General features: G+C 38.6%; 2 protein-coding genes across 3 annotated transcripts; both read left to right on the plus strand.

Annotated features, from left to right (window-relative positions):
- The first annotated feature begins 383 nt into the window (after positions 1 to 383).
- On the plus strand, positions 384 to 9,220 carry LOC128373886 (potassium/sodium hyperpolarization-activated cyclic nucleotide-gated channel 3-like). Its single transcript, XM_053334081.1, has 7 exons — positions 384 to 856; positions 4,680 to 5,109; positions 5,257 to 5,418; positions 6,286 to 6,504; positions 7,050 to 7,196; positions 8,497 to 8,737; positions 9,024 to 9,220. Exons 1-7 carry the CDS (start codon positions 384 to 386, stop codon positions 9,218 to 9,220), a joined length of 1,869 nt encoding a protein of 622 aa, XP_053190056.1.
- A 2,799-nt stretch (positions 9,221 to 12,019) lies between these two features.
- ndufv1 (NADH:ubiquinone oxidoreductase core subunit V1) lies at positions 12,020 to 17,293 on the plus strand. Of its 2 annotated transcripts, none has more exons than XM_053334271.1 (11): positions 12,020 to 12,088; positions 13,397 to 13,509; positions 13,588 to 13,667; positions 13,868 to 14,038; positions 14,191 to 14,374; positions 14,686 to 14,875; positions 15,101 to 15,313; positions 15,630 to 15,796; positions 15,883 to 15,964; positions 16,111 to 16,256; positions 17,037 to 17,293. In XM_053334271.1, the coding sequence occupies exons 2-11, from the start codon at positions 13,402 to 13,404 to the stop codon at positions 17,112 to 17,114; spliced, it is 1,419 nt and encodes a 472-aa protein (XP_053190246.1). In that variant the 5' UTR covers positions 12,020 to 12,088; positions 13,397 to 13,401; the 3' UTR covers positions 17,115 to 17,293. The 2 variants fall into 2 exon arrangements, with proteins under 2 accessions (XP_053190246.1, XP_053190247.1); XM_053334272.1 differs by having other exon boundaries at positions 13,397 to 13,506.
- The last annotated feature ends 1,050 nt before the right edge of the window (positions 17,294 to 18,343 follow it).

The raw sequence follows: 18,343 nt of genomic DNA on the forward strand, positions 1-18,343 counted from the left end.
TAAACTACATCTATGACAGGGAAGTTTTTTTTGTTTTTTTAATGGACGCCGCAACTTTTTATGGATTAATATTGTGAGCGCTCGTAAGGAGAAAAAAAACCCCTTTGCTTCTGCCTTGGGACTTGCAAGTTATTTAGTAGAGAGCTTAAAGTACTTATTTAGTTGCTGTGGTGTCTCCTGAGGATGTTAGCTTTATAGTATTACTTCTAAGCACCTGCATTATAATTTGTTGAAGTTTTTGTATTTCATGTAAAGTAATATTAGAACCAGACATCAAATTAGGAATGGCTTCTGCAGTAAACTTTATTAGTAAGTGAACATTCAAGGCCCCAACAAGCCGGTTCACAGAGACATTACAGAGCCTCCTCTTTGCTCAGTCTAAAATGCAAAGTATAAAACTGACCAGCCCCTCCAGGAATGTGGAGGACCAGAGAGGCAGCGAGAGCCCGGGCCAAAAAATGGAGACACCCAGGTACCGCAGCTGGAGCGGCCTCCGCTTCTCAAGATGGAAAACTGGTTCCCAAAAAACAACCCCTCCTGGATCCCCCTCTCCGAAGACAGAAATGAGGAGCGAGGTGAACAAGACTCTCTTCTCCCTGGTCAAGACTCACAACGACGACTACACAGCTGACCCCGATGGCCTGCTGGACATCCACCGTGATGGCGAAGAAAGTGAAGATGAGATTGTACCGGAACAGTCCAGGTCCATCTTCAATATGCAGTTTGGCTCCTTGCTGCAGCCCGGGGTCAACAAGTTCTCCCTGCGCATGTTTGGCAGTCATAAAGGTGTTGCTGCTGAGCAGGCCAGGGTCAAATCCTTTGGAGTGTGGATCATTCACCCCTACAGTGACTTCAGGTAATGATCAGGTTGGATTATCACCATAATTTCCTCACTTTCTTCTTAATTTCAATGTCTGGAAAGGGTTAATCTCATTTATTTCTAACGCAGAAGATGAAAGGATATTAATCAGTAACAATTTTTCCACAGAATCCCCCACTGTAAGATAAACTTCCCTTGAAAGCAACCAGTTTTCATTCCACAAAAGTGTCCCTGATCCGATTTTTCCAAGGACAGACTGCAGTACAGTAGCTGATGTCATGGCTCCTTGCACATGATAAGGCGATGAAGGGATTTGATTAGTGATACAGTATATAGGACAAGATCATCTGGATTAATGGTACCACTGGTTACTCCCTGTCTCTCTCTCTCGCTCATGAGGAGTGAGAACAACATCGATCCTGATCATTTGACATGAAGCAATTTGAAAAACAATCCAGTAATTTCTTGCTCTACTTTGGCCTCACTTTTTAGAGGATTTGCCAGATGGTTCAGCCTTTTTGGCAGTGATGCCCCAAGCAATCTGCCTGCGTAGTTGCTAATAATATTTGTCATTGAATTTAAACAATTTTTAAACATCCGGCCCATGCCAGACACAAAGGATAAACCCATGCAGAGGGATTATTGCCCATAAGAATCCCTATAATTCTAATCTTGCTCTATTATGCAATAAAACACAGACAGCTGAGGGGGGGGATTACTGCAGGCCTGCTCTTCTTAAACTTTATGCTACAACTTCCTTTTAAAATGGATGAGTTTGAACAGCACATTTCTGCTGCACAGCATCTTTGTTAAAGGGTTACGGTCAGATTGGTAGAATTTGCTAAAACAACCAAATTTGCTAAATTTAATCTAATGAAACTCTCATTGAATCTTTTTTTGTCCAATATGTTGGTTTTAATTTAGAAGTGGAAAGCAGAAAAGTGACAGGAAGTGAGGGTGGAGGAAGGATAATGACATGACACACTGTGTATGTTATCTTAACAACAACAGCACTCTTGTCAAATTGTTATCCTTTCTCTTTTTTTTATAGCAAAGATTAGCTTATAATAATATTTATATGGTTGACAAAACAATCAAATTATTCTGCACATATTCTCTGCCATGTGGTCTTCATCTGCAGATAGAGTAGATATTCAAACTTTCCATTATTCTGATCACTTTTAGGGGGAAAAAAGCTACTATTTTTTTCCAAATACCTCAATATTGATATTGTGAAATTATTGTCACTATTGGTGCTTTCACAAAATATTTAGTCAATGAGACTTTTGTTAAATAATCATCAATAATGTGGATATAATGATTAAGAGGGTAAAGGCAAATAATAGAACAGCTAGAACAGTATAGTTAATTCAGAAAATCACTTTACTGTAATGCAGCCTTTTAAACCATGAAAAGCAGCACTTGTGTGATATCCCAATATGTCAATATCCTATCTATATAATCAATATATTGCCCAGCCCTAACTTGTTATGCTACATTTCACAACTTCCTGACATTGTACGAGTTGTTAACAATGGACAGTTCAGTAAAAGGCTTTGGATACACACAAAATACATTCTTTGAAGTCTCTTACCAACTTGTCCTTTAACAGCAAATATGTTTTATATCTGCAAAAATGTGAATGTAGTTTTCTTTTGTCGCTTTAAAAAGGTTAAAAAAAAGCCAAACTTCAGTGCTGAAATGATTAGTCGATTAATAGCTTAGTTGATTACCAGGAAATCAACTGGCAACAATCACTTATTTTAAAACTAATGTAACTGGTTCAAGTGTATTATATCATAGTAAATTGAACATCTTTGAGTTTGAACTTTTCACTTTTCACCATTTTCTGACTTTTTGTGGACCAAACAATCAATTAATGTAAAAAAGATATAAATAAATAAATTGTTAATAGTTAATAAGCAGATTCAACAATGCATTAAAATTCAACATAAAGTGCTATCAGAGTGCAACCTTAACCCTGTTCCACTCCCATAGTTATTAATAGCTTGTCTAAAAGGTTTTGATAGAGCAGAAATATATCTGCTTCTCTCTCACACACACATGTGCATGCTTCACGTCAACAGCTTTAATGCTGTCCAGAGTCTTTGGCGGCGTTATTAGCAGCAAGCAACCACTAATCTGCTGCAACATGAGAGGAAATGATAAGTAGTCATGTAAACCAGAGTGTAAACATAGAGTACATGGACACAAGAGATTGATGGGGGGATAAATATGAATGAGAATGAGGAACCAATCTATCGGTACTTGTTTCTCTGCTCTGACCAGCTAAAGAAGAAGAAGAAGAAGGAGGAGATCATTTTCTTATATACAGGATTCAAATTGCCATTACTCAACTGTGACTATAATGAAAAATATTCTGTGTCTGTGACTCTGTAATGAAAGAGAGGCAGAGGACAGGAGAGAGACTGGTGTGATTGACACTTGGTGGAAACAGTCTGTGAGGAAACCCAAAACCGTGTGCCTGCAGAGTATAACGAGACACTAGAGACCAACATATAGGAAAATGGGTGTACATATGACATGAAACAGACAGTGATAAGTGCAGTAATGTACAGCACAGACGTCTGCACTTGAACACTCTGTGGCTGCAGACGGCGTATCGCAGGCCGGACATTTCTGGTGATAGTGATGTGTTCTTCTTCTCTCTTTTGTCTTCCTGATAGTGAAGTGGGCCTCATGAGGCACACACCATTCATGTTTAATGAGAGGGGTTCCTCCTGTGTCAGGAGCTGTTATGAGAATAAGGGTCACTCTGAAATGGGTCATTCCCCTTCTTCATGATTGAAAGACGTCACTTGACCTCAGTAGCTGTTTCACTTAAATCTCACACTAAAATTCAAATTATGTTACTTTCAGAAGCAGACTAGATTTTCTTTCTACTTAATAAGATGTAAATACATGAATTTGCTTGACTCCACTTTTTCATTCATTGACTCATCATGAAATCACATTTTGAACATCTGGATGCATTGATGCACATGGATCACTTGAGATGACATTTTCATCTTTGGGTTTGGCGACTTGAATAACTTTTACCCGAATAATCAAGTCAAGATTATCTCAACACACTTTAGAGAGAAGGAGCAAAGGAAGGAACTATGTTGTGAAAATGCTCTGAAACAAGATGATTTTTCATCAATTTTGGGAACAGGCTCATGTTATTTGTATGTATATGTAAGCATATGCATAAACCAAGAACAGGCATGAACTAGTAAGTAGACATGTTCCTGGGTTTACATATACATTAAATACCATCAGTTATCAACTTTCCAGATACACACTCAGCAGCACCTTTATGTACAATAGCAACTAGAGTCAACTCAGCATCTCACTTCTTGTTTTGAGCAGAACTTAATTTCTACACTGATTCCTAACTTATGCACAAAAATGAGAAGCAACAACCTCGACTTCTTAGTTAAGCTGTGAACAGGACACATACTTTATTAATAGGTAGCAAAAACTTCATTTCTACTGTGCACTTCATACTATTCAGTGTTCAGAGTCCTATCCAGTGAGCAACACACCATTCTGGACGCTGGTAGTGGAGATATGCCTTTGCATCTCTGTATGTACAAAAATGTTGTGCAACAACAGTTCAAAATGCTGAAGTTGAAGTCTTTGCTGTGACTTTAATTATAACAATAATAACTTTATTTGTATCGCACGTTTCATACAAAAATGCAGCTCAAATTGCTTTAACAAAAGAAATTACATGCACCAAGTGCTTCACATCAAAACTGACATACAATGAACATAAAAACATGTAAATGTACATAAGATGGAAAATGAAACCTCACTTTTCCCACTACAACTCTACCACTCTTTTTCTGTGCAGATTTTACTGGGACATTGTGATGCTGCTGTTGATGATGAGTAACCTGGTCATTTTGCCCTGGGGAATCACCTTCTTTGAGGACCAGAACACCATGCCGTGGATCACCTTTAACGTCATGTCTGACACACTCTTCCTCATGGACCTGGTTTTCAACTTCCGTACGGGCATCCCAGGAGAGGACAGCCAAATCATCCTTGATCCAAAAGAGATCCGCATGCATTACCTCCGCACCTGGTTTCTGGTAGATTTTATCTCGTCCATACCTGTCGACTACATCTTTCTCATCGTTGACCTGGAGTCCCTACACGATTCAACAGATGTCTACCGCACCGCCCGCGCCCTCCGCATCGTGCGTTTCACCAAGATCCTCAGTTTGCTGCGCCTCCTCCGACTGTCTCGTCTCATCCGCTACATTCACCAATGGGAAGAGGTAAAGAGGAAAAGGATGAGAGCATGTGCTTATAGACAGAATGATAGAAAAACAGAGAGGAAAGTCATAATTAAATACAGTCAGAATAGATCTGAAGTTTTACATTTTCCAGTTTTACATAGTTTTTCTTCACTTTCTTGGTGTCAGATTTTCCATATGACTTATGACCTGGCCAGTGCTGTGGTGCGTATAGTCAACTTGATTGGCATGATGCTGTTGTTGTGCCACTGGGACGGCTGCATGACCTTCATGGTGCCCATGCTGCAGGACTTTCCTCCAGACTGCTGGGTATCCAAAAATAATATGGTGGTGAGTACAGGTTCATTAGTATATGATCAAACCTTATATTCAAACCTGAAAATGTATGTCATTTATTTTATGGGTTTGGAGGTCCTTGAAAGAATGGCTACACTTAGCCCCAAGTTATTATTTATTAATTATGTTCACACAGACCAAAATATTTTCCATGTTATATTAACAATTCATTTTAATAAATTAAAGGAATAGCTTGGCTTTTTTGGGAAATGCATTTATTTGCTTTATTCACTTCCCTGCTGAGAGTTATGAGATGAGAAGATTGTAATGCATGTGCAGAAAATAAGAATCTACTACCAGCTAGCTTAGCTTTGGCTGTGTCCAAAGGTAACAAAATCTGCCTAGAAGCACATCTAAAGCTCACTTATTAACACATTATATCTTATTTGTTTAAATCACACAAAAAAACAAAGTGTAAAAATTACAACTTGTGGTTTTGGAGGGGGTTATGTTCTGGAAAATTTCTTTGCCAGGTGCAATGACGTCCTGGAATCTCTTTTGGAGAAAGACGTGCACCAATACAGGCACTAAATGACATGAAGAACAAAGCTTGATGCTTGATGTTCTTCGTCAGGCACTTCTTTCCAGTCTCTGTCCTAAGCTAGGCTAACCTTAAAGATATAAGTGGTAATGATCTCTCATCTAATTCTTAGTGAAAATGCAAATAAACGGATATTTCATGTTGAATTATTCTTGCCCCAGTTGAACACATTATTATCTCGTTAAGTATTACCAAGTTTACGACATTACTGCATTTACTGCATTAATTTGGCATTTCTTAGCCAATTTATTTTAATTGTAGTCATGTATAATACTGTGTCATCTCTCATCTCCCATTCCTTTTTACTCTATCTTTCCCAGAATGCTACATGGCACTTACAGTACTCCTACGCCCTGTTTATGGCCATGAGTCACATGCTGTGTATTGGATACGGCGCCCACCCTCCAGAGGGAATTAGTGACGTATGGCTCACTATGACTAGTATGGTTATCGGAGCCACCTGCTATGCCATGTTCCTCGGTCACGCAACTACCCTAGTCCAGTCCTTAGATGCTTCACATCGGCAGTACCAGGAGAAGGTAATCATCTGTGCCCTGACTTAAAAAAACATTTAGACCTGCAGCTGTTGTTGTTTGGTGGACAATATGTTTCCAGAGGGTCACGTGGATGCTTATGAGATTCAAGCTTTGAGGTTTAATATCACGTCCATGTTTTATATCACAGGCTTGCTTACTTGCCCGCACTTTATTTATGGAAACCATGCCAAAGGCTTGGAGAACATGTGTATTATCTAATGGATTCTGTGCCCTCTCTGTGACCCTTTTCAGGATTTTCACAAGATAAAGTAGAATGGATAATAGACAAATGGCGGGACGTTTGTTTTGGATCACTGTTTGCTAATGCCCATTACAAATGAGTTTTGTAATCCACTTAAAATGGGGGGGAAAACCTGTCGAACAAATAGAATGAATGAATGTGTAATAATTGTGCCTGGAATGATAATAGTTTCTGCAAACACATGGAAAAAAATGTGACTAAATGTGGCATCACGTCAATCCTGCAGGAATTCTGTTGTATTCTAATGAAGGTCAAATCAACATGTGTTTTGTACAAATCTTTTCAGTATAAGCAAGTGGAGCAGTACATGTCATTCCATAAACTGCCAGCGGATGTAAGGCAGAGGATCCACGATTATTATGAGCAGCGATTCCAAGGAAAGATGTTCGATGAAGACAGCATCCTTGGAGAGCTCAGTGATCCACTCAAGGAGGTGTGATTTTTTTCCATCAAATCTTCAAATTGGCTTCCTGTTTTCTACTAGTTCATTTGTCTCTTTTACTAACACATCCCTGTACAGATGCAAATTTGGGCCTGGGCGATAAGGTTTAAAACAATATAGGGCTGCAACTAACAATTATTTTCATTATTGATTCATCATTGATCAATTGTGTAGTTTATGAAATGCCAGAAAACAGTGAAGAAGATGACTTCAGTATTAAGATGACCAGTATTCTGATATGTTACAAAATGAAAAGTGTGCAAAATCACACAGAACAATCAAATTTATGTTAAATGCAACCAACCACGTTTCACAGTTGTATTGCCTTAGACAAACTGCAACTCACAATTATTTCAGGTAATCGATTACCAGATATTTTCTCCTTTCACTATATGTATATAAAGTAATGTCATTTTTTACCATTTAATATTTATCTTGCACTCTTCACGTCTCTGCACTGAAACAGTTTATTTCTGAAGATTGTTGTGTGAGAGAGAGAGAGAGAGTAAAAGGTTATATCCCAAGTCTCTTATTTGATATTTCCTTTCTCCTCGATTCCTTGAACTGGAAATTGTTCTGGTCTGCCATTTTGACAGCCTTCCCAAATCTCATATTCCTGTTCCAGGGGTGAGAAGGGAATATCTGAGGAGCTATGTGCAGCAGTTAAAGCCGACTGACAGCTGATCCAGCTGTGGTCAGCTGCCGCCATCATCATGAACAGATGTTGTTTCACTTGACGCTTCAGAAGAAAGGAAATCTAATTGCTTTAAAAACAGATTTCCTCATTCCTCTCTCCTTTCTTGGTTTCCTTGCATCTCTCCATGCATCCATGGTGGGAAGGACTAAGACACAAGGAAAAGATACAAGTGAGGGAAAAGCGAATGCAATTTAAGGAACTTGGGATGCATCTAGAGAAGGCAAGATGAGTGAGGAAGCACAGGCGAGGGGAATGAGGTGATTTCAGATATGTCAGGGCCTGGAGAAAAGTCTGAGGGCATCTGGTGGACTGGTGGAGAATGGCAGGTATTGGGAGTGGGAACAACATCTGGAGGATAGAACATATAGCCAGACTGTGACAAGTTGCAGATCTACAAAATCCTTCACAGATGCAAACAAGAACTTAAATAACAAATTTTAAGCTTCGATTCAACCCACTAAATGCACATTCATAAATCTCTGTCCGTCCATATCAATCAGTAGGTTGTACGCATTTCCACAGTAAAGATAGAGGTATTTCTGTATCACTTTGACTGTTCCTGAATGTCATCTTTCTTCTCTTTTTCGACACCAGGAGATCGTCAGCTACAACTGCCGTGGACTAGTAGCCAACATGCCGTTGTTTGCCAACACTGACCCCCATTTTGTGACAGTGATCCTGACCAAGCTGCGTTTCGAAGTCTTCCAACCTGGAGACATGATTATAAGAGAAGGGACGCTGGGTCGGAAAATGTACTTCATCCAGCATGGCTCTGTCATCGTCCAACCACGGGGCAGTAGGGAGATTCAGCTCAGCGATGGAGCATATTTTGGGGGTAAATTGTTTGTCTCTCTCTCTGTCTCTCTTCAGCCTCCAAAACAGTCCCCCATCAAATATGAGGCCCTGTGGTTCTGTTTAGCAGAACTCTTAGTGTCAAAATTTCTGAACATCCAAGTAAATGTTTTACAATCTGCTTGTTTCTTTTAGTTTGACTTGGATTGATGAGTCAACTGTATTGATTACTTTTCAACCTAACTATGGTTATTGTCTTATTTTCTTTCAAACTGGCCCATTTCATTTGTGTTGTTGGGTTACACTGACTCCCTCTATCCTCCATTCAGAGATCTGCTTACTGACCCAAGGACGACGCACAGCCAGTGTTACGGCTGAAACCTACTGTCGTCTTTACTCTTTGAGTGTGGACAGTTTCAACGAGGTCCTGGAGGAGCACCCTCTGATGAGGAGGGCCTTTGAGAGTGTGGCTGTGGACCGTTTGGGCCGGGTTGCACGCAGACCTAGTTATCAGCCTCCTGAATGACTTACTCAGCACCTTCAGAAAGACACTCCTGCTGTAAATGCAGAGGACATTTGTCATGTTTCGACTGAACTCCACAACATAACAAAGAAACCATCAATATAAATGTTACTGATTGCTGCTGATTTGTGCTCAGTGATGAACAACCTAACAAAGACCCTCAAATTTATTTAATAACACATTTTTGCTGCACTTGGTTGACAATATTGTACCTTCACTCAACTTTGTTTTCTTACTTGAATCTTAATAAGCTATATATTTTTCTGGTGGATCTTTGTAAACTTTTCATATTAGATCTGTTGTTTAATTTACAAACTGTATGAACATCAATGAGAAAATAATCATTTTCTTGTTTTTTGAGAAACTGAAATTTTTAAGGTATGCTTTTTTGGCAAGAGAAACAGCATCTTTTCCAAATGCAGGGCTTGTTTTTCAGTGGCTTGTGTCCTTGCTAGCACTACAGTTTAATTATCCACATCATCAGTTGTTCAGAATATTGGAAGCACACAGGAGCACCAGCTGGATGATATATTATGAAGCTTTACGTAGTTCTCATTCGAATGATCCGTCAGATCTGTAGGTTGTATCGAGTCAAGGTTTAATATCAGTATTCACAGAGGATTAGCTGCAGTGATGTAATAATGCCAACTTCACAGAGAAAGGTTTTGAATTCATACATCACTTTTTAAATTGCCATATTTCATGGTATTCACATTTGGAGTTGTATAAATAGAGAAAACTCACTAATCTGAACCTCTTGCATCTTAACAGTTTAATATCAGGTATTATCGGATGTGATTGTTTTTTCAACACATGAACAAAAGTTACTCTCTTTTCTTTATGAATGCACCGTTTAATTTTCCGATTCAAGTGTAGCTACTTTTTGCTTTAGAGAAAATTAAAAACCTTCAATTAGCAGATGCAAGTCTGTTGCTGGTTTATAATATAGAATATGGTTTCTGTAATAAAAATATGTTTATTGTTGGCTAATAAAACAGTAAGTTTGTAGAGCTTTTTCACATGCATTTTATTTGTGTATCAAAATGCATGATAGATTTATACATGTCGAAACACTTAGGAAACATAGGAAAAATAAACATCTAAATTAATTAAAGCGTTATTTGAACACAACAGGGTAAAAATAGAATGATTAAACAAATTAAATAAATAAAACATACAGTAAAATGGATAATAGTGCAATAAAATATAAGAATCAAATAGAATGAATGAAAATAAGGTAGAAAGTTATCTCAAAATCTGCTGTGAAAAAAAGCCTGTTATGAGAAGGGAGGCCTTATTCTCAATAAAAGATTTAATACTAAAAGGTTGATAGTTGAATTAGATGTGCAATAAGGTAGAATATGGATATTAATAATCTGATTCTACATTATCCGATTATAGATTTTATATGTGGGCCCATCTTTCTACAGATACAGAGTTATTTTGTACTTTTTGAAATTTGAATCCATCATGTTAATCATTACACAATGATAATGCAGTCACATCAATGCTTATATCCATTATGCATCAAAACTGATGATGATGATGATGATGATGATGATAATAATGATGTAAATATATTTCTACCCTCTAAAGATTACATGAATATAAAAAATGTATTTTTGCCAATACAGTTGGTTTCAATGATATTTTTTATAACTGTTTATGAGTACACACCCACCCACACACACACACACACACACACACACACACAGGCAATGAAAGAAAGAAATACTAGAAATGTATTTAGGTAAAAGAGATGAACACGTAAAGGAATAACCTATATGTTTTTAATTTGTTTGATAGTTTTACACAGAGCTAATTATTGGAGCATTAACATATGAGCTGAATTTTAATACTGAAACTGGTTGACATGGAGCTAATTGTAATTATTGTACATTGAGTTGAACACAGCACAGAGCAGATGGGGTCTGGGACAATACAATACAAATACCACAAGAATCAAGTACAGTTTATAATGCTCTTAAAAAGGTTCAGACAGAAAAAAGAAAACATGATAAAAGTATATTAGAATATAACTCATTATAACTGTTTATTGGGTCCCTCTGGAGGCTGCAGTCTTTTTAGTTAAAGACATAAAAGTCTTTAAAAGATATGTGTCAGGTTTGAGACCTTTCCAATGCAGACAAAAGTGAAATAAGAATTAGATTTCAGATCCAGAATCCAGTGCTGGAAGAAGTACTTGTATCCATAAAAGTACCAATACAGAAATTTAAAAATAGTCCATTACAATTAAAAGTCCTGCATGAAAAGTCTTAAAAGTAGAAGTACAAGTGAGCAGCTAGTACAAGAGTCCTATTTATTGCAGTTAAAATATTACAGTAAAAGCAGTGGTTTGGTCCCTCTGATGGATATGTTATTATATATGACTTCATTACATTATTTTATGTACAGTAGCCTAGTCTAATTTAGCCCAGTGGTTCTCAACTTAGGGGTCAGGCCCCTGCAAAGGCTCACAAGATAAGCCGGAGGGGTCATGAGATGATTAATGGGAGAGGAAGGACGAAAAAACAATGTTCTAATACACAAATCTGTTTTTAGTTTTTGACTTTTTCTCTTTTTTTGGTGAAATATTGGATAAATTAAACCAAACCAATCAAGGGAATGTATTGTTATGAAACAATTGTATATATGTATATATATATATATATATATATATATATATATATATATATATATATATATATATATATGTAACAGCAGAGTGGGCGGTTCATTGTGAGCATGTTGTACAACCAAAACTTTAAAACTGCCTTCAATAACCCTCCAGCTGTATTGTCGGTGACTGTTTCCGGCCCGTGAGGTCGTCTACTTCCGGCCCATATTTCATAAACTCTGGACGAAGCGTAGGTAAGATTTGCTAACCTGTGCAGTACTAGACTGTAAATTCTTGCTGGAAATGCGTTAAATACGATAGCTTTTATTAGGTGATAGGTTGACACTTTGACACTCGCATGCTGAGCTATGAGTTTGTTTCTTCAGCGTTGACATTACAAGGTTAACCAGCGGCTATGTTAGCTTTGCTAGGCTAGCTGTGGCTAATGTGAGCATGGAGGTCAGTGTGCACTTTTATAATCACACTCAAGCAAGACAGGAAAAATAATCCAGATTTGTTTTTTTTGGTAATGGGTTTCTTTACATGCTTGTTTATCTAAAGTCCAACAGCTGGAGGTACAGGATTATAAAAGGGTGGCTTCCACCTCTGTTAGCTAACGCTGACATAACATCACAAGAAGAAGTTACACAAGATTTCGGTGATCTCTAAAAATGTCAAATGACATTTTGTGCAATTTTTATGGCCGCTAACTAAATAGATAGAAATTGTTAGTAGTCCGTCAGTTATTCATATTTTAATATCGTGTTTAAATAAAATGTATTTGCTGCTTTTTCTTTCTGAAACGGTACCAGTGTGACTGCTTTTGTTTTGATGATTCTTGTTGGGATAAAAACACAGTTTAGTAGTTATTACCATTAAGTTATCGGCTGACTCATTCATTAAAACACTTAAAGGGCACGTTTAGAAGTATTTGATTAAACTGTGTGCCCAAATGTTGCTGTTATCATTCCTCCTGTTCATAGTGGTCATTAAAAGATCCCTTCGTAATGGAGGACACAATCCCCCATCACAGTCCCCCTTCTGGGCAAAAATGTGTTTTTAAATTTTAACTGAAGATATTATGAAGCGTCAGTCAGTCTTTTTAATGTCAAAGTCCCTCTTTTTGTTATTATATTTCCACCACAGCTCAACAGGGAATCACAAAGAGGGAATGTAATGCTGAAAAGACTGCAAATGTGTCGGATATAACTGCTGAAGCCTCATATAAGCTTCAGAAAAAAATTGCACCAAATGAATAAGTGGGCACACTCTGCATTGTGGCCCTCATCACTTACACTGTAAGCAAATCTGTAGGGGAGATCTTTTAATAACCAGTACAAACAGTTTAGTTTTGGTACTCGTATCAAAATTATACTTTTTTCCCTACTTCATTTAAGAATTATAAATGTGTTAGACAATAAAAAATAGTTTTACTTTTTTGTGCCATCGCCCCTGCCAAAACTACATGGGAAATGTCTTTTACAGTTCAATGTTTCAAAATTTAACTATGATTTGTTAAATTGAATTAACAAAATCTAACCTGTGCATGTTCCTCCATGCAGGAAGTATGCTGTCCTTGTCCCGAGCTGTACTGAGCGGGGTGGTGCGTGCCCCAGCTGCAGTCAGCCAAAGTGGAGTGACTGCGATCACCCGATTCAACAGCACTGCACAGGTAGTGTATATTCTGTAAAGACTGAAGTAAATCAAATGAATAGTAAAAGTTGTGCTAACATTTTATCTCTTTTTTTTCCAGAGTCCCAAGAAAACAACATATGGGCCTCTGGCAGATGAAGACAGAATTTTCACAAACCTTTATGGCCGTCATGATTGGAAGTAATGCCACTGATTGATTTTATTTTGCACTATAATATCTAAAACACAATATTATCTATAGTGCTTTAATTGATCACCTTACATAATACAAGATGGTGAGAGGAGCTGTAAAAGTAAAGCAAGCTGAGAATTAAAGGTTGTTGAAAAAAAATCCAAACTCAAAGCACAGTGTTCCTCACTTACTCATGATTGTGTTTCAGGCTGAAGGGGGCGTTGAAGCGTGGTGATTGGTACAAGACTAAGGAGATCCTTCTTAAAGGAGTTGACTGGATCCTCAATGAGATCAAAGTTTCTGGCCTGCGTGGGAGAGGTGGCGCTGGTTTCCCAACTGGCATGAAGTGGAGCTTCATGAACAAGCCCAGTGATGGCAGGTCAGTGAGGAGTCACTTTACTAGAATTCTTGAGTAAAGACATATTAGACAAATTATTAGACTATTGTTGGACTCACCAACACTGTGGCTGTATTGTAAAAAAAGCGTATTTCCTCTACTGTGTTTTAATCGGTTGTATTTCTTTCCTTCAGGCCAAAGTATTTGGTGGTGAATGCAGATGAGGGAGAGCCCGGCACCTGTAAGGACAGGGAGATCATGAGGAATGACCCCCACAAGTTGGTGGAGGGCTGCCTGATCGCTGGGAAGGCCATGGGGGCACGTGCTGCCTATATTTATATCAGAGGAGAGTTCTACAATGAGTCATCCAACCTGCAGGTGAAAACACACTTAACCTTTTATTACAGAGTCAGAAACAGTGTTTCCCAACTGGTCTAGCCTGTGTGTCCTAAGAAAATCAGATCATGGTCCACTAATTGACCAACTTAACACCCACTCAGTATGTTCCCATCCATCCATTTCACCTTTCAACTAACCATGACTGCGACTTCACAAAATGAAAACTAAAATAACTCTTAAAGCTCAAATGTGTCACCTCTTCATTCTCCTCAATAATCTAGATAATTCCTATATAGTATAAGTGTAAGATTGTACAAGACATAAATTATACTTTAAATCTCTGTGTTTAGGTGGCAATCAATGAAGCCTATGCTGCTGGTCTCATTGGAAAGAACGCCTGTGGCTCCGATTATGACTTTGACGTATTTGTGATGCGTGGCGCTGGAGCCTACATCTGTGGAGAGGAGACAGCTCTCATCGAGTCCCTGGAGGGAAAGCAGGGAAAGCCGCGCCTTAAGCCCCCATTTCCTGCTGACGTTGGTGAGTTTCATTGCACAGAATGGTTCACAAGTGTGAGAGTATTTCATGTGGATAAAACACTGAATAATTATTGATCCTGTTTGTCATTAACCTGTATTACTTACTGCACTGGCCACATTTTTGTCAACCTGCTAGTAATTGTAATGTGAACACAGTGCGCTTCTGCTTGTCACTTTCCAAATGTAATCCTGAAATGTTTACATCACTCCTGTTGCTCTCTCAAAGGTGTGTTTGGTTGCCCGACTACTGTTGCCAATGTGGAGACTGTATCCGTGGCGCCCACCATCTGTCGCCGTGGGGGCTCGTGGTTTCTGGGCTTTGGCAGAGAGAGGAACTCCGGCACAAAGCTCTTCAATATCTCTGGCCACGTTAACCACCCCTGCACTGTAGAAGAGGAGATGTCTGTCCCTTTGAAAGACCTCATTGAGAGGCACGCAGGTACATGTGACACAGAAATGTAATTTTGTAATCCGCCTACTTGAGTCAGATTAATTAAATTGTTTAAAATTATGATGAGAACATTTTTGACATTTAGTTTATTTCCAATTTGAATACAGTGCCTTCTATTTGATTTAATAAAACCCAAGGCTTCCCCCTGTAAATAATTCAACCTATTGACTTAAATTCACCATTTGTTCATATTTTCTTGTGCCAAAGAGGTCATGAACTGAACAAATAAGGACATCTTAAGCATAACCTGAGAGAATGTATATATTGTCTCTTTAAGTGAATTAAATGAACATCTGTCTGGTAGGTGGAGTGCGTGGTGGTTGGGATAACCTGCTTGCTGTAATCCCTGGTGGCTCCTCAACACCCCTCATTCCCAAGAGCGTGTGTGAAGATGTGCTTATGGACTTTGACGGCCTCATCCAGGCTCAGACTGGACTGGGCACAGCTGCTCTTATCGTTATGGACAAATCTGTAAGTTTGTCAGCTCACACCGTCTCTCATCATTCATAAAAATATTATCGTCATCTGTTACATTGATGGATGCATTGCTTTTGCAGACTGACATTATCAGAGCAATTGCCCGCCTGATCGAGTTTTACAAACATGAGAGCTGCGGCCAGTGCACACCCTGCAGAGAAGGTAAGTTGCTGCTTCAGTGTTTTACGCTAATTACACGCACCAGTGGCACCACACATTGTTGGCCCCACACATTGGATCTCAGTTGTGATTGCAGTACAGTTCACGGGGCTAAAAACTGAATTCTCCCTTTCCTCTGATTTGTGCAGGAGTGGACTGGATGAACAATATGATGTGGCGTTTTGTGCAAGGTGACGCACGAACAGCCGAGATCGACATGATCTGGGAGATCAGTAAGCAGATTGAGGGACACACTATCTGTGCCCTGGGAGACGGTGCAGCATGGCCTGTACAGGTAAACACATGCATGTCATAATACCTAAGCATACTAACAGAGTCATTCAAATAAATAAAGGGAAATGACGTTCTGAGGTGCATTTTGACAGTTTATTACATAGAAATGTAAATTTGGTGAAATGGTAGTTTTGCAGATTGTAGTTTGTAGTACTCTTAAAGACTGTGTAAAGTGAATTCAGACATTTTCTTCTAAACACATTAAATAGTTCATAATGTATTTCTAAAAAAGGTGTAAAAAGCATTTCAACCATTTAGATTTGAATTGTGGAGCTAGGCTTCACAAACTGTTTCAAGGATTTAGTGGGCAGGTGATTGGCATAAACCCACCCCTGCTGCTATAGAGGTATAAATGCATTCAGCACACACTACTACTGCTACAGTCTACAGTTAGCCACTTAGCTGCGAGCTAGCAGCCAAGTTAGCCGCCAAGATAGCAGCTGAGCTAGCCGCAGAAAGCTCTCAGATGTAGCGTCCATGTTTCGGGTAGAGGTGGTGACTTTGATTGACAGGAGGACTCGGTGGGCACTCCAACAGCGTTTGGGAGCAGAGAAAGATGCAGATTTTTACACAACTTTGAAGCCTAATTTCATATATTCTGCGATTTTTTTTTTTTTTAATCATTCAAATTTGGCATGGTGGTTAACAACTCTTCTTACTTTACACAGACTTTAAATATTTACCCGCACGCTGATTGTACTACAGTCTGAGGTTCTCTTGCTTTAATTTAAACAGGATTAACATACTATTCTCTTCTGTGTTTTTTCTTCTGTTCTCTCAGGGATTGATCAGGCACTTCAGGCCTGTGATGGAAAGCCGAATTGCTGGATTCCAGCAGCAGAAGCAGGCCAGGGCTTAAATGGTTCCTTCTTCTCACGGACTCACTCTTCTGCCTCATTTGTCCTTAACCCTGTGTTTGTGTCTTTCACATATTATTTAAAAGATAATGTGCCGCCTCATCATCAATTTTTGCATTGATGTATTTGCCTTCTGATGAAATCACCAATAAAGTTCTATGAACCGTAAAGTTCCCCTCCACTCAAATGTGTTTTGCTTGTGTTTCACTTTGCAGAATGATGTATGTGCTGAGTTTGACATTAGAAGGCTGTTTTCACATTCATCTGCTTAATGCTCACTGGAAATCTCAGTTCAAGGGGTGAACCTGCAAACAGGATTTGTGATATCATAACTAGTTTGGATCCAAACCTGGTCCAATGTTCAACTTACACAAGTGTGATTTAGAAACATGAAACCTCCAGTGCATATACATTGAGGATTCACTGTTCAATGAAATAGGAGAGTAGTTGAACTTGGTTGAATATTTAATGAGGGAGAAAGAAGATTTTTGTAGGAGTGGATTTTTAAGGGTATAATTGAACTTTTTTGTGTAAAAACTGTTAGACAATTATTATTGAAAGGGTATTTCATTAACATCTCAAAATACATTTGGAGAGGAAATTTAAATGAACTTTTAACTTGTTGTTTATATGATGTATTAGAGAAGAGGATGAGGGGAAAGATGGAAGCTGACCTGGACTCTATGGTGAGCTGAGGTGATGCAGGAGCACATTCAGCCACAGACTCATCCAGCCATGTACCTCAAAGCACTTGGGGGACTGCACATCCCCACAGCTCCCAGTACCATCCACTCCACTGACTAGGACTAGGACTAGGACTAGGATTAAGACTCAAACCACCACTCACTTTGTACAACAGTATGCACAAGTGTATCTACTGTACCTTACTATGTAAATCCCAGGAACATTGCACATTTATACATACACTAAATAAATAAATGTGCAATGTGTCAAATTTCTGAGACATTTTCTACATATTGCACATTTATTTTTATCTGTATGAGAGTATATTCTGTATGTAAATCTCAGGAACTTCTGCATATTGCACATTTACATATTGCTGATTTATTTACACAAAGATCCAGTAAACTGTATATAGCATTTTATTTTACCCTTTTTTGTCTTATTTATTGTTTATTCTACTTTTAGTACACTTTCACCCTATGCTGCTACTTCCCCCCCCACTGCACTACTGTGTCAATTTGAATTTCTCCCAAGGGGGACCAGTAAG

The sequence above is a fragment of the Scomber japonicus genome, chromosome 15 (genome assembly GCF_027409825.1).
Source record: "Scomber japonicus isolate fScoJap1 chromosome 15, fScoJap1.pri, whole genome shotgun sequence".
Taxonomy (NCBI): Eukaryota; Metazoa; Chordata; class Actinopteri; order Scombriformes; family Scombridae; genus Scomber; species Scomber japonicus.